Source organism: Microcaecilia unicolor, chromosome 2 (genome assembly GCF_901765095.1).
Source record: "Microcaecilia unicolor chromosome 2, aMicUni1.1, whole genome shotgun sequence".
Classification (NCBI taxonomy): domain Eukaryota; kingdom Metazoa; phylum Chordata; class Amphibia; order Gymnophiona; family Siphonopidae; genus Microcaecilia; species Microcaecilia unicolor.
In genome coordinates, this window is record NC_044032.1 from 552,734,178 (window position 1) to 552,760,908 (window position 26,731).

General features: G+C 39.8%; 1 protein-coding gene across 1 annotated transcript in view; it reads right to left on the bottom strand.

The window, feature by feature from the left end:
* Positions 1-8,047: 8,047 nt before the first annotated feature.
* The window catches only part of SGCB (sarcoglycan beta), a 54,698-nt gene continuing 36,014 nt past the window's right edge, over positions 8,048-26,731 (bottom strand). Inside the window, exons 5-6 of the mRNA XM_030191370.1 lie at positions 25,267-25,398; positions 8,048-11,327 (exon numbers count right to left, since the gene is read on the bottom strand). Of these exons, the coding sequence (XP_030047230.1) occupies positions 11,124-11,327; positions 25,267-25,398 (336 nt within the window). The 3' untranslated portion in view covers positions 8,048-11,123. The remainder of the gene's footprint in view (positions 11,328-25,266; positions 25,399-26,731) is intronic.

The following is a 26,731-nucleotide window of genomic DNA, read 5'->3' on the forward strand; positions in this document are numbered from 1 at the left end:
TCATCGGCAAAAAACCTCCCTAGTAAATTCAATCACAAAAATGTTTTAAGTTAAACAAAACCAAACTTATTGAAAATAACATCTTGCAGTACTGAGCTGTGGAGTCTCTTCCTTCCAACTATAACATCATTTTTTTTGCCGATGATGAAGTCCTTCTCTTTCAGCTTGTAAGCTGGGAGCTTCTTGAGGCTTTTCCCTCCTTGTTTATTATTTAGTTTTTCCCACTGCTCACAGTTTTGATTATAGAGAATCTGTTTTTTTGTTTTATATAGTTTAGAAATGTTCGATATGAATGAGACAGATGTAGGAGAAGCCACTGCTTGCCCTGGGATTGGTAGCATGGAATGTTGCTATTTGGGTCCTGGATTGGCCACTGTTGGAAACAGAATACTAGGCTAGATGGACCAGTATGGCTATTCTTATGTTCCTACATGTAAAGGAGAAAATAAGTGGTGGATGCTGAGGTGAAGTTTTGCTGATTTGTTTGGTCCACCAAAAACTATTTATTTAGATTTTGCTCACACCTTTTTCAGTATTAGCTCAAGAGGTACACTGGATATTTCTCTGTCCCAGGAGGGCTCTCAATCTACGTTTGTACCTGAGGCAATGGAGGATTAAGTGACTTGCCCAAGATCACAAGGAGCAGCAGTGGGATTTTGGATTACAAGACTGTGCTCTAACCACTAGGCCACTCCTCCACACCACTAAAAGGCATTGCTTGTGTGTGCTGGAAAAGGTTTGAAATACTAAACAAGGTGCATTGTTGTCAGATTCATTTGAAATAGTTGTTAAAATAAGGCTTTTCTCTGATTCTGTCAACCTTTGTAAGGTCAGATAAATGAAGAACCAGTATGTTGTATTGTCTTTCTGGAAAGTGGTTTCAGAATGGAGCATGAAATTTAACATTTTTTTTTTTTACTGTGATTTCCAGGCTCCAAGAATTTATTTCACTTCTGAATAAGTAATATAGGATGTACTAGACATGACAGAGTAAAATTCTACTACTTCTGGATGCGTGCCATATTTATCAACATCTATTAAAGCAGAGTAATTGCTGCAGAGATACTATTTTTTTTCCATAAAGCTTCCTGTGCATAGTTCAGAGATAGGCTCATTGTTTCTGATTATGGACATACACTTGTAAGGCCTATAACTGATCTTATATCTTTCACATAGGAAGTAGATGCATTGTGGACCTGTACCTCCCCTGCACTACCATGGTGATTATTCACATATAAGTCTGTCTTTCATTTAAGCTTTCATTCACATTCAATCTAACATGCACAAAATGATAGCAGATAAAGATCATTGGCGTTCATTTTTTTTTTTTGCATGATGTTTTTATTGTAACCTTTTTTTAATTTGCCTGCAACAAAAGAGGTATAGCAAACTCAAATGATAAATGAAATGGTCTATCCAGTCTGCTCATCCAAACCATCTATTATCTCTTCCTCTCCCTTACAATTCCCATCTACTTGTTCCAAAGTTTCATGAATTCAGTCTGTCTCCAGCTGCTTAAATTAAGACCTGGACAACTGCAACAATCATGTTAGTGCTGCTGCATACACCTCAAACTCTTCAGCATTTCATAACAGAAAATATCAGAATTCGTATCATTCTATTATTTTCGGTGTTCACTTTCAATGCCATAGCCCTAGTACATCAGTCATACGATACATTCATGGGTAGCAAAATCTGAAACAAAACAAAAAAAAAAAAGGATGGGGGAGGTAGAATCCCTACAAACTACTCCAAGAGCCAAAAACAAACCGCAGTAGGGATGGACTAGTGGGCTCCAACCAGGAATCAAATGTAGTCAGCTTCTGTTTTTGCCATGATGCGCTTTAGTGATAGCATTGAGAAATTGTAGACCCTTTGCATTAAGATGAGCCTTTTGTTTTACAGCTTTTTGGTGTAGCAGTTGCAATTTACCAGAGTTAGAGGACAATCAAGTTTGACTTCAAGCACTGGACAGAAATAAGGACTCTCAAGCAGGCATTTTATTGCCAAAACATGAACATTAAGAATAGCCATTCTGGGTCAGATCAGTGGCATTCCTTGGTTGGCTGCCACCTGGGGTGGATCGCCGCTGCACCCCCCCCCCCTCCCCGGGAGCAGCATCCCTCCCCAGTGCACCAACTCCAAGCCCCCCCCCCCCGGTGTACTTTCTTCCTACCTGCTGGGGTACAGGGTGTTGACTCTACTAGTTCCTTACTCCCTCTGTAGGGAACCAGCAGAGCCAACAACCGCGCAGCTGCTCCCTGCACCCCTCCTGCAGCTTTCACCCAGGGTGGTCCGCTCCCACCGCCCTCGGTATGCCACTGGGTCAGATCAATGATTCATCTAGCCCAGTATCCTGCTTTCAACAGTGGCCAATCCAGGTCACAAGTATCTGGCAGAAACACAATTAGTAGCAACATTCCATCCTACCAATCCCAGGGCACGCATTGGCTTCCCCCATGTCCATCTCAAGAACAGACTATGGACTTTTCCAAACCTTTTTTTCTTTTAGCCCAGATATGCTAACTACTGTTACCACATCCTCTGGCAGCGAGTTCCACAGCTTAATTATTCTGAGTGAAAAAATAGTTCCTCCTATTTGTTTTAAAAGTACTGTCATGTAATTTCACTGAGCGTCCCCTGGTCTTTGTACTTCTTGAAAAGAGTGAAAAATCAATTCACTTCTACCCGTTCTATACCACTTAGGATTTTAAAGATGTCAATCATATCCCCTCCCCTCAGTCATCTTTTTTTCAAGCTGAGGACCTCTAACCTCTTTAGCCTTTCCTCATACGGGAGGAGTTCCATCCCTTTTATCATTTTGGCAGCTCTTCTTTGAACCTTTTCTAATTCCGCTATATATTTTTTGAGATACGGTGACCAGAATTGAACGCAATAGTCAAGGTCAGGGTGCAAAATGGAGTGACACAGACAGAGGCATTATACTATTCTTGGTCTTATTTTGCATCCCTTTCCTAATAGTTCTTAGCAATCTGTTTGCTTTTCTGGTCACCGCCGCACCCTAGGCAGCAAGGTGGACCCTATCATCAGGTAACTATGATTCAGATACTTCTTCCCAATGTACATCACACTTTGCATTTGTCCACATTAAATTTCATGTGCCATATGGATGCCCAGTCTTCCAGTTTCCTAAGGTCTTTTTTTCTACAGCTTATTAAAAGGACCCCTTAATCACCTCAGTCGTTCCATTTCCAGCTCATTTATAAATATGTTAAATAGCACTGGTCCCATTACAAATCTCTGTGGCACTCCCCTATCCACCCTTCTCCATTGAGAAAAATGGCTATTTAACCCTACTTTCTGTCTTGTGTCCAATAACCAATTCCTAATCTACAGAAGGATATTGCATCCTCTCCCATGACTTTTTTAACTTTCTCATGAGTCTTTCATGAGGAACTTTGTTAAACGCTGTCTGTGTACTGTATTGAACTCCTATACATATTCAATAAATAATTTTTAATCCACACACTGACTCCCAACTCCATTTGATTCCTGGTTGGAGACCACTAGCTCATCCCTACTGCTGTTTGTTTTTAACAAAATCTGAGTTCACATTTCAGCCCTGCGTATCTGGCAGTGGCTGCTTGGATAACCCACAGTAAATGACGGCAGATAAAGACCTGTACAGTCCATCCAGTCTGCCCAATAAGATAAACTCATTTTGCATGGTATGTGATACTTTACATGTATACCAGAATTTGATTAGTCCGGGTACCTAATTGATTCATCATTGCACTTGCAACAATAGCTTTAACTAAAAATTATTTTTGTTTTTTGGAAGTTTTATTTGCAGATTTGTGGAACAGCAATGGAGGCAGCCATTGCCCCCGATATAGCCAATATGTATGTGGCACACATTTTAGTTTCAATGGTAGCTTTTTTTTTTAATGTGAGGAGGGCTCACTTTCCAAGACGGATGTGGAAGAACCTTCATCTACTGAACTGTTTTTCTAGTCAGAATCTGCAACATTATCTTTTCAGTGTTGCTATTTTCTAGTTGTGATTAATTTCTGTTCATTTCATGTAGGAAATGTTACTCTTGGTGCCTGTTACTGGAGTGTATGCAGCTCTTATGTAATTTTTAGAGTCTGCTGGAGTGCTAAAATCTGTGTGATTAAATATATCTGAACTGCTGTTAATAACAGACTGTTTGCCCTGTAGCATCTGCTGAGAACTGTTCACTGCTGAAAACTAATTGAATATAGCTGAAAGAAAATCATTTACACTGTGCAAGCAATTTCAATTGTCTGTAATCCAGGTCCCTTTTTGCACTTCAGAAAGAATATTCAGATCGGAATTTAGATGTTCAAGTTGGGACCTCTGCCATTCTGCTGGTATCTTAGAAATAAAGCTGTGGAGATAGATCCTGTTCTAAAATACTCGATGAAATGGATGTTCATGTGTCATTGATTGACTTGCAGGATGAACATCCATTTTAGAAAAATGGATAACTAAAATATCAATAGGACAATAGTAACATGAATGTCTTATATTATGAAATAAGAACAGATGTAGGTTTATGTGCTGGAACATACACAGTTATCATTCATATCAGAAATAAAAATCAAACAAAATAAAACATGGAAAAGAAAATAAGATGATACCTTTTTTTATTGGACATAACTTAATACATTTCTTGATTAGTTTTCGAAGATTGCCCTTCTTCTTCAGATCGGAAATAAGCAAATGTGGTAGCAGATAGTATATATAAGAGAAACATCAAAGCATTACTTTGACAGTCTGACAGAGTGGGAGGGTGGGGGTGGGTAGGAGGTATGCATGGGGACATCAAAGCATATCATTGATATTCTAACAGGATGGGTGTGGATAGGTGAGGGGTGGGGTGATCAACAGAGAAATACAGCTTTATGGTTTATAATGAGTTAGAAAACCCAGATCCTTATTAAGTCCTGTTTGTTGGGTGTCAAAATATTCAAACATTCTTATTTCAAAGGTCTTACGTTCCTGTATTGTTTTAAAATTACCTTTCAGTATTCTTACTGTGAAATCACTGGTGCAGTGTTCTGGTCTTGTAAAGTGTTGGCCCACAGGGGTGGGGGCTTGACTGGCACCGGCTATTTTCATGTGATGTCTGTGCAGACTGAATCTTGTCTTAAGTATCTGGCTTGTTTCTCCAATATAGCATCCTTCGTTACATTTTTTACACTGAATGATATATACCACATTGGAAGATGAGCATGTAAAATAGTCCTTTATGTTGAATATTTTTCTTTTGTGAATGACTGTGGGGTCTTGTGAAATGTTTTGGCATAGTTTGCAGCTGGCTGTGTTACAGGGGAAACGTGTCCCCATACATACCCCCACCCTCCCACTCTGTCAGACTGTCAAAAGTAATGCTTTGATGTTTCTCTTATATATACTATCTGCTACCACATTTGCTTATTTCCGATCTGAAGAAGAATGGCAACCTTCGAAAGCTAATCAAGAAATGTATTAAGTTATGTCCAATAAAAAAGGTATCATCTTATTTTCTTTTCCATGTTTTATTTTGTTTGATTTCTATTGATAACCTTTAAGAGTGGACTAACACGGCTACCACACCTCTCTATTTCAGAAATATAAACATCTATTTATCCCAAAGCTGTCATACATCACAGGTAGCCCTTGACAGTTTCACTTTCAAGGGGGGGGGGGGGGGGTGTTGATCTCCCTTGATCACTCCACTGTAGAGTTGCTCAATAGAACATCCTGGACAGCAGGTTTAACTCTGAACATCCATGTTGTTCGATAGACATTTATGCCCTATTTTAAGTTCAACTCCACAAAAAGAAAACAGAAGTACATTTCCTCCTGTACTATGCAAAAATACAAAAAACAAAAAAACCCCCACACAAACATGTGTATCTTCTATTTTAAGTACAATTTCTGACACTTCTTTAGTATTTTATAGAGCCTCATAGGGGACTATGCATCTGTAAAAATAGTTGAAATAGGTGCCTACTTGACCTTCACACACAGCAACATGTTTTAAATTACCCTCAAGGTGGATAATTGTGTAACAAGTCATCTCTGTTGAAGGTACAAGTAGGCTCCTATTTTAAGGGTATTTTTTAAAGACATACACATGTACCTGTGCGACTTTGAAAAACAGCTTTGCAAAAACTGCAGAAGTTGCAATTAAGATCAACTGTGTTATTTCCACCTGCTTAAGAAATGGGAATAAAATAATGCGTAATTCAGCTGCATACATTCACACCTACAGGCATACTTCACAATTCTGTTTGCACTCTGCCCTACAGGTCATACAAAAGTGCATCTTTTCTTGTCACGGTGCATATCTTTACACATATATAACAGAAATAATTTCATAAGAAGGATTTCATGTGCCTTAAACAAGATTTACCCAATGAAAAGAACTTGATAAAAATTGCCCCAAAACTGTGTAAAAGTATGTACTATATATACTGATAACATGGTTTTGTGTATATATCCCTGGGTACATTTATAAACAGCTATTTTTGCATGTGAAACACAATTGTACATGGAAAAAGACTTGTACAATCAGAAATAAATTGTTATAAAATTGCCCCTTTCCAAGATGTGGGTAAGGCTATAAGTGTACAGCCTGTATGTATGTGTATTAATTTTATCCACAGCGAGCTGTGTTCCCGGGGAATGGTGAGGGTGTTAGTATTTACATACAGACTTTAGAAAATATGCATGTAAATTAACCTAGCAAATCTGTACTTTATTGGCGCAGGTGTAAATTCCCTGGTGTAAAATTTCAAAGTCAAAGTACATGCATATTTTTATTTGGAACATTTTCTGCATATACACTCAGTCTAAAAATTACCCCCATGAATAGGTATTACTCAAAACACTGCTGGAGAATAAGTGTAGTTCTATGCATCTGAAATCACTTACGAACCTTTTTACCAAGCTGAGGTAAAAACCCCTGCAGTGGCGTTGGCGCACACTGAGGTCCCCTTTTACTGCAGCAGGTAAAATGATTTTTTTTTTGTTGTTGTTGTTTTTTTGAAAAAAAGGAAATGGCCTTGCAGTAAGTTAACCACTTGCCACATGGCCATTTTCCTGGGGGAGCCCTTACCAAGGCGGTAAGGGCTCCTGCACTAACCCAGCAATAAATAACCAGGCAGTATGCGGTGCTGCCCAATTACTGTAGGCTAAGCCCCCTGCACAAAAAATGTAAAGATATCTTTGAAGTGCTGGAAATGGCACACAGCGGGGGCAGGCACTAGCGCAGGGCTCCTGCGGCAGTGCAGGATCGCCGTGCAGCAAGCCCACTGTGCACTTGCAGCACTTTAGTAAAAGGGCCCCATAGTTCTTTGTTATGCAGATGTTTAACACGCGATAGTCAAACTAAGTACAATAATTCATTCCTTAACTATAAAGAAACAAAAATTATTGACATCACACAGGTATAAAGGATGAAACAGAGAACATTTAAAATAGATTGTCAATTTATTTAAAACCCCACATTTTTATGTATCAGGTTAATACTTGTAAATTTGTTTCAAAATAAAAATTTATGCAACAGAAATACAAATCTAGTTTCTGAAATACAACTGTAAATAATGTTTAACTTTACATTTTGAAGCTGCTGAAAACATCTGTAATGATTCTGTTAGTAGTTAAGATCAATTCATTTGTTTGGGGGGGTTTTTTTTTTTCTTCGTTGTTTCAATTTCTATTTTACTCCTGAATCGGCAGTTGTGTTTAGTTTCTAAAAAAAACCCATCCTTCTAAGTACAACCTTACTAATTAAGCAGCCTTTTTGCTAAAGCTAATGGAATTAACATGTACTAAATGCTGCGTGTCCTATTTTATATCCATAGGCCATGTGGCACTTATGCACACTGTCCGTTAGCATGCACAAAGCTTCAATAAAGGGTCATGGATCTGACCACCTTTCTGTGGTACAGCTAAAGCGGTTTACATTTATTATATGCAGCTACTTTCTCTGTTCCTAGTGGGCTCAGAGTCTTAAGTTCTTGTACCTGGGGCAATGGAGGGTTAAGTGACTTGCTCAGGGTCACAAGGAGCCACAGTGGGACTTGAACCCAGTTCCCCAGGTTCTCAGCCCACTGTGCTAACCATTAGGCTACTCCTCCACTCCCCTAAGTAAAACTGGGAACATGTACTGTTCCTCAGCAGAACCCTACATATGTATCATATTGATGAATGTGAAGCTTAAAAATATTGAGTAGCTGGAGGCTGGAGTTAGGGAAATATTTTTAAAATTAGGACGTGGCTATATTAAAACCTGCATATTTTATATTAAAGAAAAGCACTACATAAATGAAATGATTAGCAAAATAACTACACACACACACAGTTTCTTTAATATTTTTGGTGCACTGAAGCAATCTATCTTTTTTGTACCTCCATCTTGGTCTTGCTTCCAGCTTCTCTGCATTGCTGCATACATCAGTGTAACAGTTTTATGCAATACGCAGCTCACTTGGAACTTGTCCCCAAACCACATTCTGACCAGGAATTCTGGACAAAAGAAGCTATAGTCCTTCATCTGAGATTGGCCACCATTTTTTTCCATTTTTAATTCTGCTCCAAGTAATTACAGCAGCACTCCTCTGCTCAAGAAGTACACAACACAGCTCTCCACAGTCTAGCACAAATCTATTCATCAGCTGCTCTGTCTCCCCACCTTAGCAAAGGGCCTGTAAATGCTGCCTCCACACCCACTCCAGCTCCTTCTGGCCTGAGGAGCAGTCGCTGAATCCTATGACTGAAGCTGCATCTGTCACTGTAACTAACATTTGCATCTTCTATTCAGACTTTCAGTAGTGGGATAAATAATTTGGGACCAAAATTTCACTTCCTTTCCACTCCCCTAGTGACAGGGAATAGGAAGGAAGACATAAGTACAAGCCTGTAGTACTTCTTTTTCATTTACATCAGAAGTTTATCAATGATTATCAGTGCGCACACACTATCTGGAAGTTAATATGTTCACTTGTGCAGACTGCCCAGAAATCAGTGCATTAATGATAATCTGCTGAAAATGATTTTTCTAGTATATAATGCTGGAACATCTCTATTGCTGTACTTCAGTGGAAGAGAGTTGTGTGAACAGGACTCCTTTTCAGATTTATTGCACATGTAAAAACTAACCTCTAAACCAGAGCTTCTCAGCCCCCTCCTGTATATCCAATTAGGTTTTCAGGATTACTATAATGAATATGCATGAGAGAGATCTGCATACATAAAAAAAAACTAATGTACGCAAATCTCTCATGCATATTCATTGCTACACTTTAAGTAACTGGGAAGAATACTCTTTTCTGAATTTGTTGCTGAAATAGACTGAGAAAGCCACTGCTTTTTGCTGGGATTAAGCAACACGGAATCTTGCCACTTTTTCAGTTGGAAACAAGATTATTAGGCTTGATGGAGCTTTGGTCTAACCTAGTATGGCAATTCATATGTATTTTTTATCATTTCCCAAATTAATAAATAAAATATTTAGTTACACTGTTAAGAATAAATAATCCCACAATCTCGGTTTAAGATTTATAATAGCAATATAATTTAATATATCCCATTAGTACTTTTAACCAACAGAAGCTTATATTTTATATTAAATGTTAATATTAAATTTCCACTATTTTTACATAAACAAGCGGAAACTGTTCCTTTGCTTTCTTGAATCATTGCTCATTTGCTTTGAAGTAAAAGTCCTTCTACTCTTGTTCTAGAGCAGTGGTTCTCAACATTTTTTTCCATTGTGACACACCTGAAAGGACATGTTCTCATCCATGACACACTCAATGGCTACAATTCATGAATGATAAAGGATTTTTTTTTGTTCAGCCATTATTGCTGAAAATGATACAAAGAAAGGTGGTGACTGCTGGGTGGGGAAGAGCAGACTTGCAATATTTTAGGGCTGATGGTAGCAGTGAGCATTGTGGGTAATGGTGAAGCAGAAAGGACCAGTTACGTGGATTTCAAAATACTTGATCTGCTCTCCCCAGTTCGCAGGCACAAATAGTTGTTAAGGAAAGCAAGGGCTTGCTGTCTGCCGCATTTTTGGTGATACACCTCTCGCCTCTCAGTGATACACAAGTGTGTCGCGGCACACTGGTTGAGGAACCACTGTTCTAGAGTCAGAAAATTATAATTCTTTTAAGGTTCCATTTGCAACATGCGACAAACCCCAAACCAAGGGTCAAAGTTCAGTAAATTGTGCAACTGGACAATTGACATTATTCAGCATTTTCCCACTGTAGAAAAGGTAGCTTAGAATTAAATCAATGGACTAAGGCAAACCCATATTCTTGAGAGAGGGAAAAGGCATTCATCAACGACTGGACAACAGACACAGAGGGTGTAATTCTATAACATTTACATACCAGTTACATAATAAATGTTTAGAATACTAGCATATATGTGTGAATGTGTGAATATAAATATGTGAATGCAAAAAAATGCACCAAGAGTAACTCTGTTAAAATGTACACATCTTTCACAGTGTGTATTTTACAGATAGGAACACACATAGAGTTTTGGCATGAATCACACAACTTACAAAATACTTTAAATAATACTGGTATTTAAGTGCATGCACTTATGCCAGTTCCATGGCTGAAATTACTGCTTTTGCCTAAGTACATATGTGCATACAGACCCAGTTATAGAATACTAGAATAAAGGAAAGACGATGTCTGCTTTCCTTTCTAGAATACACATCTAAATATAGGAGCACTGTTATAGAATCAGCCCTTGAATGATACTACTACATATGTTGACAGTACAGATCACGGCTGGTAGTTTAAGTACGAATGTGGGAGAGCAAGAGCAAGTTCGGATTCAAGATGCCTTGCCCACCACTTCAGCTGATATTTGTTTCACAAAGCACTTACACCATTTTCAGCATTTGGTTTGGTGATCAGATACAAAACATGTAAAAGCCAATACCTCTTAATTTTTACACTAAACCATGACTCCATCTAATTTTGTAGTAACATGATAGATGTGTTTTCTATATAAATAATTAAAATGCATTATTATAAAATGCTGTAAAACCATCAGACATGCATTGTTAGATTTGTAAATGTAAACAAATGAATTTTCCGACTGCTTCCCTACAAGGGAAAAACTTAATACATGGTTCCACATGGGTTGTCTGATGTTTGGCAGCCCATGTTCCGGTTTTTCACTTGAACTCTGAATAATGTTCCATCAGCACACATACACAGCTTATAGCGCACCCAGTCATCGATGTACAAAAATTCCCCAGTAGAAGAAATTGGTAGGCGGGATGTGCTGACCATCACTGTTCCGTTAAGGACAATCATGTGTTCCTTAGTGAGAAAAACAATGCTAAATTATTTCCACAATAAATTGGATTGGTGCATTACTTCAATCATTACAATTAAAACATATTATATAGGTGAAAAACTTTGTTTTATTGATAGCAGGCATTCTCTGGGAACAGTAGGATGCATATACTTACAGATGGGTGACATCTGATAGAGCCTATGCAGTTAACACTCCCCAGTTTATTTTCTAGACACTTTGGGAAGCGTTGCACTGTGCATGTGATATGCATGTCTTCTTGCCTGCTCCTATCACACAGGACCTGGTCAGTAAATCATATAGTTTTTGAATTCAAGGTCCACGGGTATGTAAGCATATGTAAGCTGCTGTCCTTGGAGAACACCTGCTATAGGTGAGTAACTTTGTTTTTGCCGAGGACAAGAAGGATGCTATATTTTTAGGGAATCCAGGGAAAAATAGGGAGCAATAGCAGGCCAAAAAAACAAAACAGCCAACAGAATTGAGGAATTAAGTTACCAACTAATGTTGTATTTACATTCCTTCATCACTTTTTTGTTAGGCAGCCTGGAATTGAAAGAGGCCTAGGCAGATGGAGTTGAGATTTCAGACCATGACTAGATTCTGAAGGACTGTATGACCAAACTGACTGTCAACTTTGGGAATCCTGTTCCAAACAGTAATGAGATGCGAGTGTGTAAAATGAAGTCCACATTGCAGTTCTGCAGATTTCTTCTATGGAGGCTAAACTCAAGTTGGCTACTGAGGCTGCCTTGGTTCTGACATTATGAGCCACGACATAACCCTCTGTGTTTGCCTATGGCAGCCCCCATCCTGTTTGAGTCAAATGAAACAAAAAGCTGGGTGGACTTTCCACTGCTTCTAGTGCACTTCATATAGAAGGCCAAGAACTTTTGGCCAGTGTGCAACGCACTTTCACTTTTATGGGCATGAGGTTTTAGGAAAAATACGGTAAGACAACCAACTGGTAAAGATGAAAGTGACACTACCTCAAGGAAGGCACTTAGGATGGGAACACCTAAGAGCACTCTGTTGAAAGCCAGTAGATCAAGCACTAAGGTTGGAAAATGTGGGGTACAAGTAAAGGAATAAATAAATTAATCTGTTTTTAAATTTATTCATGGTTTAGCATCATTCCATGTAACTAAATTGATTATGGTACCTGGTGGTGGGTTAAATTCCCATATTAGATCATGGACATGTTTTCCTGCTTTTAATGACATACATTTTAAGAAACCTTTAGAGGGTTCCTTCCTTTTTTAAACTGTTTTGGTATGGAATAATTTTCTATTTGTTATAAAGCAGCAACCATCTTATTTATTGTTTTGGAAACTTTAAAAAAGTTATTTGTTTCAGAGATGTTTGGTGAACAAGTGAAATTTATTTAAATTAACACTTGTTTACAGATTATGTATGTTATTTATTTTGTATTGCAACTAATGTTGTGCTTGTACAGCTCTTTAGACCTACTTAGGGATTTAGTGGTTTATAAATGCCCAAGAATAGAATAGAATTGTTATATATAAACGCTTTTCAGAGAAAACGTTTAGTGTTAATGAAATTAAGCCAAGGATTAGTATATTTTGCTTAGCTTTAGCCACTACACTTTTCAAAGGTTTCACATCGAGTTGTGATCGATAAACTAGGTCTGCAGATTTCAGCCAAGCTGTAACTTGAAGATTTAAAACAAGGAGGCAGATCATATAAAAAGGCAGTCTTTAATGAAGTAAAATGCTCCAAGGTTAACAATCACCTGTGCCCAACATGGCCATGTTTCGCCAGTAATAATGGCTATATCAGGGGCAGAATAAACCAGCTGGTGTATATAGCACACTTCACCTAGTCTGGTCCACCAGAGTAAAATGATATAGGCAATGTTCTTGTACCTGGAGGCATGTAGATCAGATGACTGTTAACCTGGGAGCATTTTACTTCATTAAAAACTGCCTTTTTATATCTTCCACGCTGGATTTGGCAGACTCCCTGTCTTGTTGTTTCCCATCTGGTTTAACTCTGGTCTGAGCCTCTCCTAGACAGACCTTGCCTAAATTTTACAGAGTAAATGATGGTAAATAAAGACTTGCACAGTCCATCCAGTCTGCCTAACAAAGGTGGCCAGAGCCATGCCCGCCATGCTATGGGGGCCCCAGCCATCCATGCTTACACTGGTTATCAAGTCTCCACTATGCCAACCAAAAAGGCTGCTAAACATGATGGATTCTTGCTTGTAACCATATATCATCCCCAAGTATTGCTGACAGTATTCATCTTAGTCATGAAGTCTTTCCCTCCCTGCTGAGCTGCATAGCATGTGACACAGTGATCTATAACAGTGAAGTTGCTGAAGCGTCACCTATCTTTTGCCATTTGTGGGACAAAGACTGTAGAAGTCTGTCCAGCATCAGCCTTAGTTCCCCTATAATGGATTTGGCAAATCATCTTCAGTCTTTTGCCATTTGAAGGGGACAGACTGAAGAAATATGTCTGACATATTGGCTTTAGTTTCCACTACTCTTGCCCAACATAACCCCTCAATGACCATGTTGTGTTTCTATCCTCTTTCTATTTAGGCATTCTCTGTGTCTATCCCATGCATTTTTGACTCTACCACTTCTCCTGGAAGGGCATTCCTGGTGTCCACGACCCTCTTTGTGAAAAAGTATTCCTGATATTACTCCTATCTCCCTGCAACCTCCATTCATATCCTCTAGTTCTACCACCCCTACATCTATGGAAGAGGATTGTTGGTATATTAATACCTTTTAAGTACTTAAACGTCTATATAATCATATCACCTCTCTCTCTCCTTTTCTCTAGCGTATACATATTCAAGTCCTCCAGTCTTCTCATACAACTTATGGCACAAACCCTGTACCATTTTTGTTGCCTTCCTCTGAACCGCCTCGTCTGTCCTTGAAGAGATATGGACTCCAAAATTGGACAAAAGTCTCCAAGTGGGGGCCTCGCCAACGACTTGTACAGGGGCATCAATACCTCCTTTCTTCTGCTGGTTATACCTCTTCTCTACGTTGCCTAGCACTCTTCGGGTGACAGCCACTGCCTTGTCACATTGTTTCACCACCTTGAGATCCAACACTATCACCCCAAGGTCCAATTTGTGTGTCAGTCTCTTACCCCTAACACATACTGCCCTTTTGGATTTCTACACCCCCAAGTGCATCTCTTCGCATTAAATTTTAACTGCCAAACATTCAACCATTCTTCTAAGTTTTGAAGACCTCTTCTCATGTTGTCCACTCACTCTGGGGAGTCCACCCTATTGGACATATTGGTGTCATCCACAAAAAGGCAAACTTCCTTCTAATCCTTCAGCAATGTCACAAATATGTTGGAACAGAATCGGCCCTAGTACCAATCCCTGAGGCACTCCACTTCTTATCTTTCTATCCTCCAAGTAAACTCCATTTACCACCACCCTCTGCCATCAGTCAGTCAACCAGTTTCCAATACAGTTCACCACTTTTACATCCTAAGTTTAGCCCACTGAGTTTATTTTTGAGCCTCCTATGATTACTGTGACAAAGGCCTTACTGAAATCTAAGCAGACTACATCTAGTGCACATCCACTATCTAATTTCTCTGGTCTCCCAGTCATGCTTGCATTTACATTTTAAATAAGGTGCTAGGTATTCAGACCAAGTTAAATCAGGATGAACAGCTTTGAGTTACCCTCCACCAGTAATTCTTTTCAGATATTAGATGCCTTTAACCTCTTCTCTCTTCCCATTTTGGAAGAGTTGTTAGTTTCTAGGAAGCCTACTGTATTTTCAATTGCTCCTATTCCAGCTAAAAAAAAAAAAAAGAAAATCTCAGCTTGCATATGACTTAGAAACAATGGGAATCAGCACATCAGCAAGCAATGATTAAGGGGTGGGAGAATGTTCCTTTGCTTTTTAAAAGAAAAGGCATAATGTCCTGAAGTTAAATAGAAATAAAGCTTATACTTTAGAAAACAAAAGTCTTCACGCCCCCCCCTCAAAAAAAAAATCCAACATAAAATAAGGTTGTGACGAAGCAGTGGGTTTCTAAGCCTATGAACTGTATTATTTTACCAATGACATGTATTTCTCTTAATTGGCCAAAAAATGGCGATTGTCTTTTTTTGTTAAAGCTGTACCAGAAGTGAGTTTCTCCTTCTCGCTAAAAGCTGTTAGCTTAAGTTGTGAGGTAATATTTGATCATTCCAGATAAGGGAGTGGAAAGAGAAGGTTCTCTTTTCTGAGACCCTGTGATCATGTGGGCAGCTATATCTTGTTCCTGAATCCCCAGGTACTATTTACGTAGTATATAAATATTTAGATAGCTGAATATGGATCTCAAATATAAAACTATCTGTTATTGCCTGTTCTTTTCCAGTTGTTTATATGGTTCACTGTTCTACTCTGACAATAAACCTGATTAGTTTATTGACTCTGCTTATCTGGACTGACTAAGAACCCTGGCGGTTTCTGTGTTGCGTCTGTGAATGCTTTCTAGGAACTGTGGGACCATTGGGAGTGTGGCCACAGTAATCTAGAAACCATCAGGGATAACTTGAGAGCAGGAGACTCACCCAGAGGTGGTTAGGACCCAGACAGTGGGAGGAGGGTGCTAGTGTAGAGCACATGCCCAGGTTCAGGCAGACCTGAGCTTTGCTGGGTATAGACTCTCTAAGCAGCCACAAGGTTAGCCTCAGGTGGGTGGCTTAAGTGTTTCATCACAAAGGTCTTTGACATTAAGAAGGTACTGGATTTGAGCACATAGAACATCATTTAACACACAAGTAGGTGATTATGTGGAAACTCAAATGCGTGAAACCTTTCTTCCCGAGGGAAACATTTCGCAACTTGATACAATCAATGGTACTAAGCCATGTAGACTACTGCAACGGAATTTATACGGGATGCAAAGAACAAATTATAAAGAAACTTCAGACTGCTCAAAACACGGCAGCCAGGTTTATATTTGGAAAAACGTGATTCGAAAGTGCCAAACCCCTCCGAGAAAAACTGCACTGGCTCCCAATCAAAGAACATATTGCTTTCAAAATCTGCACCCTGGTTCATAAAATTATCTACGGTGAAGCCCCAGGACACATGACAGACCTCATAGACCTACCAACCAGAAACACAACAGGATCAACATGAACATACCGTAATCTTCACTACCCAAACTGCAAAGGACTCAAATATAAATCAACCTATGTATCCAGCTTTTCCTACATAAGCACACAACTATGGAACACATTACCAAAAGCCGTGAAAACAACTTATGATCACCTAAACTTCCGGAAATCATTAAAAACTAACCTGTTCAAAAAGGCACACCCTACCGACCCAACTTAAATGCCTGTACCCTGCAACATAACGAAACCAAAGCTTGTAATGGACATACAACGCTTCCTCTCTACGATTCTCTTCTTCTCTATGATTCCCTAATGTGTCTGTACACACGAACCTTATTCTACTACAACATTACTGTATTTGTTCATACTGGAATTGGTGAACGCCTTTACGATACTATGTAAGCCACAATGAGCCTGCAAACAGGTGGGAAAATGTGGGATACAAATGTAACAAATAATAAATAAATAATAATTATAAAATTGCCCCAGCACAAATATACATAACAGCATAAGAGTAGGTGTCAGGAAAACTGAGTGAGCAATTCTATAACTGGGCACTATAAGTTAGGCGCCCAAATTACACAAGTGGTGAGCCTATCCTATAAAAGCACTTATGCACATAAGTGATCTTAGAGATGACTAGCATGTTGGCATCCAAGTACTTACATTTAGGCAGGTCTACACAGCTAGCACTCACCCACATTACTGCAACAATCATGTGTGTAAGAGCTAGTATTCTATAACTTGTGTGCAATTTGTGCCTACCTTAAGGTGGACCTGTTATAGAATGAGGCGGATAATGCTTATTTTTATGCCTGCAGGCGAACCTTGGGGGGGGGGGGGGGGGGGGGGGGGGGGAAGCATATTGCCATTTCTGTTGAGAGATCTGACTATTCATTTAGATAATCCTTCTTACTAGTTAGAAAATGACATCCTCTTTAATCTCAATAACTGAGCCTACTTTCATCCATCCACACACATCAAGAAGGTCATGCCTAGATGTGGTATTTATTAACAACTTGCGGATTACTCTTCATTTTTCACGTGCTGTTCCTTTATCTTGGACTAACATTATTTGATCACCTTTGGATTTAGTTGACTATCTGTAAGTCAGTCAAATGTTTCTCAGACTTTCTTGGCCAGGAATATCAAATCTATGAATCTGGATGCGTTTGCTGAAATGCATTCTTTCTTCGAATGGGACATTGCTTCACTATCACTAGATCTAAAGATTGATACTTGGAACTCAACACTGTTATCTTGAGCCCCTGAAAAGGTAGTTCTCCTTAGAGAACAAAAGGAAAATGGATCATTCCCATCCTTGGTATACCATATGGTTTGGAAGGCAATTGAAACTTACCGAGCCCAAACGACAAGACAAAAATCTGCTGCTTTGTAATGCAAGTGTTTCTACAGTAAAAATAAATCTAGGATTAAGTCAGCAAAAAAGATATATGCTGTGTCTAACTCTAAGGGTAAATATTCCTGGCAACTATTCTGAACAGTTGATACCTTTTGTTCCTCTTAGAATGTATCCTAGATTGCTTTGCTCTCTTCTTACATGCAAAAATAACTGATGTTCAAAACTCCTTTTTTAGTGTACCTTTATTGCCCCCAGTTTGACAATTTCTTTACTTATAAATCTGAACTCTTTCAGTAAGCTTTTTCCTCTTTCCTCTCATCAGTTTAAAATATGATTCTTGCTTCTCCCTCAGATTTGGTCCCTCCACAAATAGTATGGGATCCAAAATCCAACTTGCTGATCCTCTATTAGTTCTCATAAATTTGAATTCCCCTCAATATGGAAAGAGGCCATCATATGCCGAAGGTCAGACAAACCTAAATTTGGATCCTTCTTCCTTAGGGAGCTTTCGTCCTACCGACAACTTACTTTTGTATCAAAGTTGACACTGTATCAAAGTTTTGTAAAGCTAACACCTTTCACCTAAGATAATGAGGATTTAGGATAGGACACAGTAGTGAAACACTGGTTGCCGTGCTTACGAATATCCTTACTTATACTGATGTAGGAAAGAATGTCCTTCTGGTTTAACTCAGTGCTGCTTCTGATACTGTCGTCTAGTCTCTATTTTTAACATGGCCAAGAGATATTGGATTTGAAGGTATTATTCTGAGTTGGTTTCAAATCTTATTTCTTTCAGTGTTCTTTTTGAGATTTCTCTGGTACTATTAATTCTGCATTCTGCCAACTATCCTGTGGTGCCCCTCAGGGCTCGATCCTGGCCCCAACCAATTTTTATTTTATTTTGCACCTCTTGCAACTCTTATTCAAGACCTTGGTCTAAGCCTCTTAACTAAGCAGATGACATCCAAGAATTCCTATTGTATATGACTCGTGGAATACAGCTTTCCATCATAAGGTGGAACCTAAACTGGCACATATTGTCACATGGCTCGCTTTCAAACCCAAAACTAAATCCATCCAAATTGGCAACAATTTGGTTCACTAGGCAAAGGCTCTCTGTCATTCTGACTCACAGTTGCAGGAACAGAAATTCCAGTAAAGAACACCCTTTTGCTCATTGGGAGTATGATTTGATTCCCACATCTCAGGTGTTCAAACAATTTTTTACCCATAGGTAAATTTGCACATTTGCACTCTGTCTCCTTTTTTTTGACTGTAAAGCCCTAAAAAACATTGATACATGCTCTAGTAATTAAAAGGTTATAACTTTTACCAGCAGGTGTTACTCAAGCAAAGTTTATTCAGCTAAATACAAAATACTGCCATCAAACTGATTTATAATGCAGATTAAACAGATGACGAGGAACAGCACTGGATTCCTATCCTAGCTGGATTAGATTTAAATTCTTGATACTAGCTTTCTACACTGGCCTACCATTATATCTAAATTCTATGCAGATTCCATATCAACCTTTTTGACTTCTGTACTTTTCATAATCCAATCTAGTCACTGTCCATCCTTATACCAAGCTTCACTTAGATTTCACCCAACATGCTTGTTTCTCTATATTCGTCCCTCTTCTTTGAAAATCATTACCTATCGCGATACAAATGGAAAATTCCTATCATAAATTTAAGACTGGTACCAAGATGCATCAGGACAAGCAGCCTACCTTCCCATCCTTTAGTTTCTCTGGATATATATATGCTGTCAACAGGTTTTTATTATTGTGCTACTCATCATCTCCCTTTTGTATGTCATCTCTGTTTGCTTAACCCAGCGGCTCCCAAACTGTGCACCGCAGCAAACTCTCAGGGGTGCCGTGGCACATCACTCCCTACTTTCTCCTCCTGCAGGTCCGGCATCTGCCGCTTCCAGCTTCTTCCCCCACTGCTGCTGCAGTGCTTTCAGCTTACATTTCTGGGCGTCGACGATTCACACAGGCACTGCGGGGACTTCCCTCTGCTGTGTCTGGTCCTCGAAACAGGAAGTTGCATCAGAGAGGGCAGGACGTGGCAGACTGGAGTGCCTATGTGAATCGTGGACTGCTGAAAATGTAAGCTGCAAACACTGCAGCGGCGGTGGGGGAAAGAGAAGGAAGCAGCAGCGATCCTGGACCTGCAGAAAGGACGACAGGAGTGATGCTGGATTTGGGGAAGGTGTGCTGGTGTGAGAGGAGGGGGCTTCAAGGAAAGGGAGGACTATGTGGCGGGGTGGGGGTGTGCGGAGACCCATGTGGTCAGGGGGGTGCGGAGACCCATGTGGCCGGAGGGTGCCATAAACCAAAAAAAGTTTGGGAACCCCTGGCTTAATCTTTTTATTTAACGATCAGAATATAAAATCTTTACCAAAACTTTAAACTGCCATTCGTTGCGGTTAATTTTAAATGTTGATATACTGGAAATAAATAAATAAATAAATGTGTGTACACATTAAACACACACTTGTGTCAAGTCTTACTAGCGTACACATACAGCAAGTGTAACATTATGTGGTACCTTTCAGAGGGGCCACTGTATTAAAAGTGCACCACATGCACATAAGGGCCTTGTTATGAAATTATCCCAAAGGAGTCTGCACCAAACCAACAGCTATGCCATGTGGCATGGTCTACCCATGGTATTCAAGGGCACTTTCCCTAGAGATGCCCTTAAGGGAAATGTAAACTGTCAGCAGAGTAATGTGTGCCACATATGAAAGGAATTTGGGGGTTATCATATCTAATCTCAAGGTTATGAATAAGGTAGTAGTGGTTTAGCCAGCCAACAAAAAGATGTTGCTGATCATACTTCTGTACAAATAATTAATTAGTGAGACATCTTTGGAGTACTCTGTCTAGCTCTGGTGGCTGCATCTCCAAACGATAAAGTCACTAATGGGAAAGGTTAGCAAGATGTTGCAGTCAGTATCATAAAAGCTTATGTGATGCTAGACCTAAACACAGAAAAGTGGGAAATTAAGGAAGGCTAGGCAAATGATGGGATGGACTTGACAAGGTACCGTGTTTCGGCATCAATGTGCCTGCCTCATGAGTCTACACAATCAAAACCCATTAAACCAATATAAATATAAACAGAAAAATATAGAATGTGTAATGGGTGCATACATAAAAACATGAAAAGTTCATAAATATACATTCTCAAGAATGCTTAAAAATAAAAACATAAAATTGATTTTGAGCTTTGTGCATCAAATTTTATACATCGCAGCAATAAATCTGCCTTGTTCATCCCATTGTTTGCCTAGCCTTCCTTCATTTCCCACTTTTCTGGTGTGCATCCTTTCCCTGTGGGACTTTTGTGTCCAGTTTTGTTCTACACCTAAACATGTGTCCAGCAGGGCCTATGTTGTTTGGGGGGGGGGGGGGGGGGGGAACAGGACAGTTGCCCTGGGCCCCACAGCTCCAGGGGGCCCCTGAAGTCTGAAACTTCTTCCCATTCTTGTCACCCCCATCCGAGGTCTCCCTCCCTTCCATTGTGTTTTTGGTGAAGGAGGTGGGGGGAGGCAGTGTGGCAGCAATTCTTATAAACTGCATGCATCTCCCCCAGCACTGTTTCTCTGCCACGTCCTCCCAGGCGAGACAGCAAGAGGCAGAGAAATAGCGCCAGGGCAGATAAAGGCAGTGTACAAAAAAAAAATCGCTGCCGCACTACTGCGCTGCAGAACCCCCTCCCCCATCAACAAAATACAATGTAAGGAAGGAAGACCTCAGATTGGGGTAGCAAGGACAGGAGGAGGTGGCAGGCCGCAGTGGCCCCCTGGAGCTGTTTTTAAAGTAGACCGGGAGGAGTTTTAGAGATAGGAGGATATGCAACACTGGAAGTGGGGGGAGGATATGGAAGAAGAAATGAAGGGCTCAGGAGGGGAGGAAAAGAGAACGATGGTAGACAATGAGGTGGAGGGAAGAAGAGAGAGGGAAAGATGTTGGACCCAGGAGTGGTGGGAAGAGAGGGAGAAATGCTAGATGGGAGGGCAGTTGGGAAGATGGAGAGATATGTTGGACCGAATAAGCAAGGGAGGAGGCAGGTGCTGAACAAAGGGAGGGTGGGAGTGAGATGCTGGCTCATGTGGGGTAGGGGAGAGAACAACAACGGTAGAGAGAGAAAGGGGGAGGCTCAGCAGACGGAGAGAGTAATGGGACAGGAAGATGAGGGTGTGGAGGAAAAGGGACAGGGAGAGGAGATACTGGGCTACAAGTGGAGGGAAGGAGAGGGAAGGGAGATAGAGGAAATGGCAGAACCATATGGGAGAGGCAAGATAATCATTGAGAGGATGTTAGTGAATACAGAGGTAGAAATGTTGTAATGGAGGGTAGATGAAAGATGGAAGGGAATAGCAGGCTGGGAAAGTGGAGTGAGAATGGGAAATGGGACAGCTAGGGAGAGAAGAATATGGATGAAAGATGGCAGGGAATGACAGAAGAATATGGAAAGGTAATAGGTAGCTAAAAAGTCACAAGAAGGAGAAGGGTGAGAAGGTGAAATTTGAGTGGATAAAGAGGCATAAAACAAAAACACCTAGAAAGGAAGGATCAATATGTCAGAGACAGGTATAGTGAAGAAATAGAACAAGACTGGAGAGAGAAGAAAAGAGAAATGGATAAAAGCCGCTAGAAAGAGAATTAGCAGAAAACAACTGGAGAAACTGGGACCATCATGATGGAAAAATAAAATGTCCAAAGTGTTTTATTTTGAATTTATTAACTGGAATATGTTAACCTTTGGATATAGGTATCACAGATGTCTTTGTATTGTGTTCAGTGGCATAGCCAGACAGTTTATTGGGGGGGGGGGGGGGGAGAGAAAGGAGGGGAAGGCTAAACTCAAAAGTGGGTGGGCACCAATTTTCTCCCTGCCCCCCCCCCCCCCCGAATTTAAAATACCTGAGCTGGCAGGGATTCTCCACGACCCTCCCCATGAAGACTTCCTCTTCCTTTGCCGCTCTGACAGCCAGAACCCTCCAACCTGCAGCCAGCTGTTGCCACTGCTGACTCACCCGTGAATGCTTGGTTTTTCTACATGCATGGAGGGGGGCAGCAGTGGCAGCAGCTACTTGAGGACACAGCCACCACCTGCAGAGCCTGGAGAGCTCTGACTGCCACACCAGAGAAGATGGTCTTCAAGTGGCACAGCTTGAGGATCCCTGCCAGCTACAGCAAGGGTGATGGTTAATTTTGGGTTGGGGGGGGGGGGGTCCTCCATGGCTATGCCACCGATTGTAGTACAAAAGGAAGTGCATTTATGTTTTTATTTTTTCAGTGTTGCCAAGTTTAACGTCTTGGGGTTCCTAGTTCAATTTTGGTGTTCATATTTCTAATGTCCGATCCCTTGTTCTATATTTGGTGAAGGTGTGTGTTTCTTGTGTGAAGAAATCATGTAAAGTTGTTTTATGTTTGGCAGTAATGATGGGTGGGGAGACTGAGGGAGGGGGGCCCCCTCCTTAATTTCTGCCCTTGGCCCCAGCATGTCTAAAACCAGCCCTGGTGCCCCAGTGTACTAAAAACTGATGTGTTGAAATTAGTGCAGTTTACTTCTAGTTAGAACAGAAATTTTTTTTGTACTCTATAACCAGGCCTACACCAGAAGTAAACTACTATACTAATCTTACTGCAAAGAGCTAGGCAATGTATGCTAATGAGCTGCATATCAAATTACTTCCAGTGCAGAAACTGTGCTAAAGATTAGTAGCATTTTTTGTTGTTGTTTTTTTTAATTCCCTCAGAGCACTGAAGCTTTATTTCACTTCAACTAATGTTAAGCCATCATCGTCATCAGCCAACCCTAAAGTAACAGTGGTTTAAGATAACAGACAATGCTTCCCTGGATTAGATGACTATTACTAGACTATATGGCAGGTGGAGGGTACCCAGGCCAGAGGCTCTTGGATCAGATTAACTTAGTGTCAACCTTTAAAATGGAAAAACATTTAAGGTAGTTAACCAACTTCAATTTTAATGCTGAAGTTAAATGGAAGTAATTTACTTCAAAGTTAAGTTTACTTTTGTTTAACATATTACTTCTGTTTTACTGCAAATTCTATCTTGCAGCCTTTTTTTTTTTTTTTTATATATATTAGGTTATTACATTGGAATTAAAATAAAAACCTCATACTGATTTTTAACATTATGAGGTTGTACATAACTCCTAGTGGAGAGACAAGGGAAGAGATATTCAGATATCTTACAAATATAAATAAATTTATAAATTCAACATTAACTCATCACCTCTTCAATAAATCTGATTGGCAGTTATATGACTAGGGAATATAATACATTTTTAGTATCATTTGGCGGTGCTTTTCATCATATTTGATGAAACATCAGCAGAATACATAGAAAAACAAACCAAAAAACAAGGATTTGGACTAATAAACCATCTATAATGAACCACAATGAACCATCTATAATGCATATGCTTTCCAAAGGGATATAAAAAAGTAGGAGGCAAATCAGAGGAAAGCCATATAGGAAACTTAAGAACGTAAACATGTATGAACTACAGAAAAAGGGAAGGGTGGGGGAGAGAGGTTATGACAGAGATGTTCTAAATCCTCAAAGGTATTAACAGGCCCATGAAGTGAACCTTTTCCAGAGGAAAAACGCTCTAGAAAGATCACTATGAGGCTCCAAGAAGGTAAATTCAGAGCATCATCAGAAAATATTTCTTCATACACGGGGTGGTGAGTACATTCAATGGCCTCTCTCTCTCATAAAAAAAAAAAGAAGCCACAGTAAAAGAATTCAAGAAAGGCTTGGATCCAGCAAGACAGAGGAAACCAGAGGTCAACTGGTATTTCTGGAACTGCCCCAGGAATTATATTGGGCAGATTAGATGGGATTTGTGGGCCTTATCTGTCATTTTGTGTTTGTTTTACTTCATTATATTTAAATCACATTTTTAATTTGTACAATTGTTGTTAGATTAGTAGACGTAGGAACTGCTACCTCTTATTTCTGGTAGAGAGCAACAGGGAACAGATCTACCTGATACTTCAACTCAGACTGGCCGCTTTCTGACACAGGATATTGTGCTCAATGGACCCAAGCTGGCATTTCGTTTATAAGTATGGTTAATCTCTTTATTAGCCTATGAAGATTCCATCCCGGTTTAACAGACACAAGTATGAACTGAAACGGGAATACAGAGGCTTTTTTCCTGCTCACATAAGATGAATAGCAGCTGTTAAATTATTGAGCCACTTTGGTTGGTAAAATTGTATTTGTTTCAAACGTAGTGGTATTGTCCTATTTTTGATTTAATCTCTTTATGCTCACAGGTGTAAGATTTATTATCACAATAAAATTTATGTAGCTTCAACTTGCCTCAGTCTTATTTTGGTGTACATAAAATCTCAATGTCCATAACAATAACATAAATTTGTAAAAATACTCACAGCCTTTAGTTCCATATCGCTCTTCATCCGAAATTCAATAGTTTTTCCCATAATGAACACACCTTCATTTCCTCGTACAATGGCACGCTCACCAACTTTAATATTTAGGTCACTAGTAGCATTGCTGGTGATCTGAAAAATAAAAAATAAATGGAATTACAATTGATAATTATATGCCGATACTGCAACTAGTGCTATTTTAATTACAGGGTTAGAGAAAATTACAGCAACCGTAAAAGTAGCTGAAGGCTCAGGGTGAAATAAAGAAATTGAAAAGGCTCATAAAAGAGCTGCCTGATGTTTTTTTTTTTTTTTTGTGGGGGGGGGGGGGGGGGGGGGGAAGGGGGAGAAAGGTATGCATCATCTGCTACAGAAGTGCAATAAGCAAGTAACTGCATGAGCCCACAGAGGCTTCCGAGACAAACCACCTACCACCTCATTAAGGATGGCACAGAATAGAGCCTATATCAAAAGGAAGAGTCAGAGAAGGAAACAAACTGTAAATAAGGAGCATATGATGCCAGTACTAAAAACTCTAGCGCACCTTAGCGAACAGGTTAGATTATAAGCCCTTGGGGAACAAGAAAATACCTACAATACCTGAATACAACTCACCTTGAGCTACTACTGAAAAAGTGAGAGCTAAAACCAAATAAATTCACAGATTTTGACTATTTCCTGACAAAAAAATAGTGATTCCAGGCCTGCTTGTTCTTTGATGTAGTACATAGCTACTTGATTGCATATTGTCTGAAAGACAGAACCAGTCTAGTCCAAAACACTTTTAGTGCTTTGTAGATGGCTCCTGTTACATCTTCTTTGACTCCCTGATGAATCTGGTGCTGTTCAGCAGCTCTTGCATTCTGTCCTGAGGTTTTGTTTTTAATATGTCCAATAGTGCACTTATGAAACACTAAGTTTTGGTGGGGCAGAGGCTGGTCCTTTCGGTAATTTATCAAAAATCCTAACCTCTCCAGGCATGGATAGAAGTATGGATGACATGGGTTACTGATGAGCTAGTCTGGGTAGCTATTAGCCAGTCATCCATGTAGGGGAAGATTTGAATTCTCTGCTTGTAGTGGTGCACTGGTAATACACACAGACACTCTGTCAAAACCTATGGTGCTGCTAAAAAAAAATACTATGACTGATGGCCAGGCTGAACAAAGGAGCTTTTTTTATTGTTTGGATAAATTATTATAGTCATATAAGTGTCCTTCACATATAATGAGCACAGCCATCCAATCTCCTAGGCATAGGAAATGGAGAATCATATTGAATATTTTTTCTAAAGCAAGTATTCTCAATCCAACTCTTAAGACACGCAAAGCCAATCTGGTTTTCAAGATATCCACAGTTAATATGCGTGAGTAATTTACATACATTGCCTCCATTGTATGCAAATCTCTCTCATGCATATTTATAGTGGGCATCCTGAAAACCTGCCTGGCTTTTGTGTCCTAAG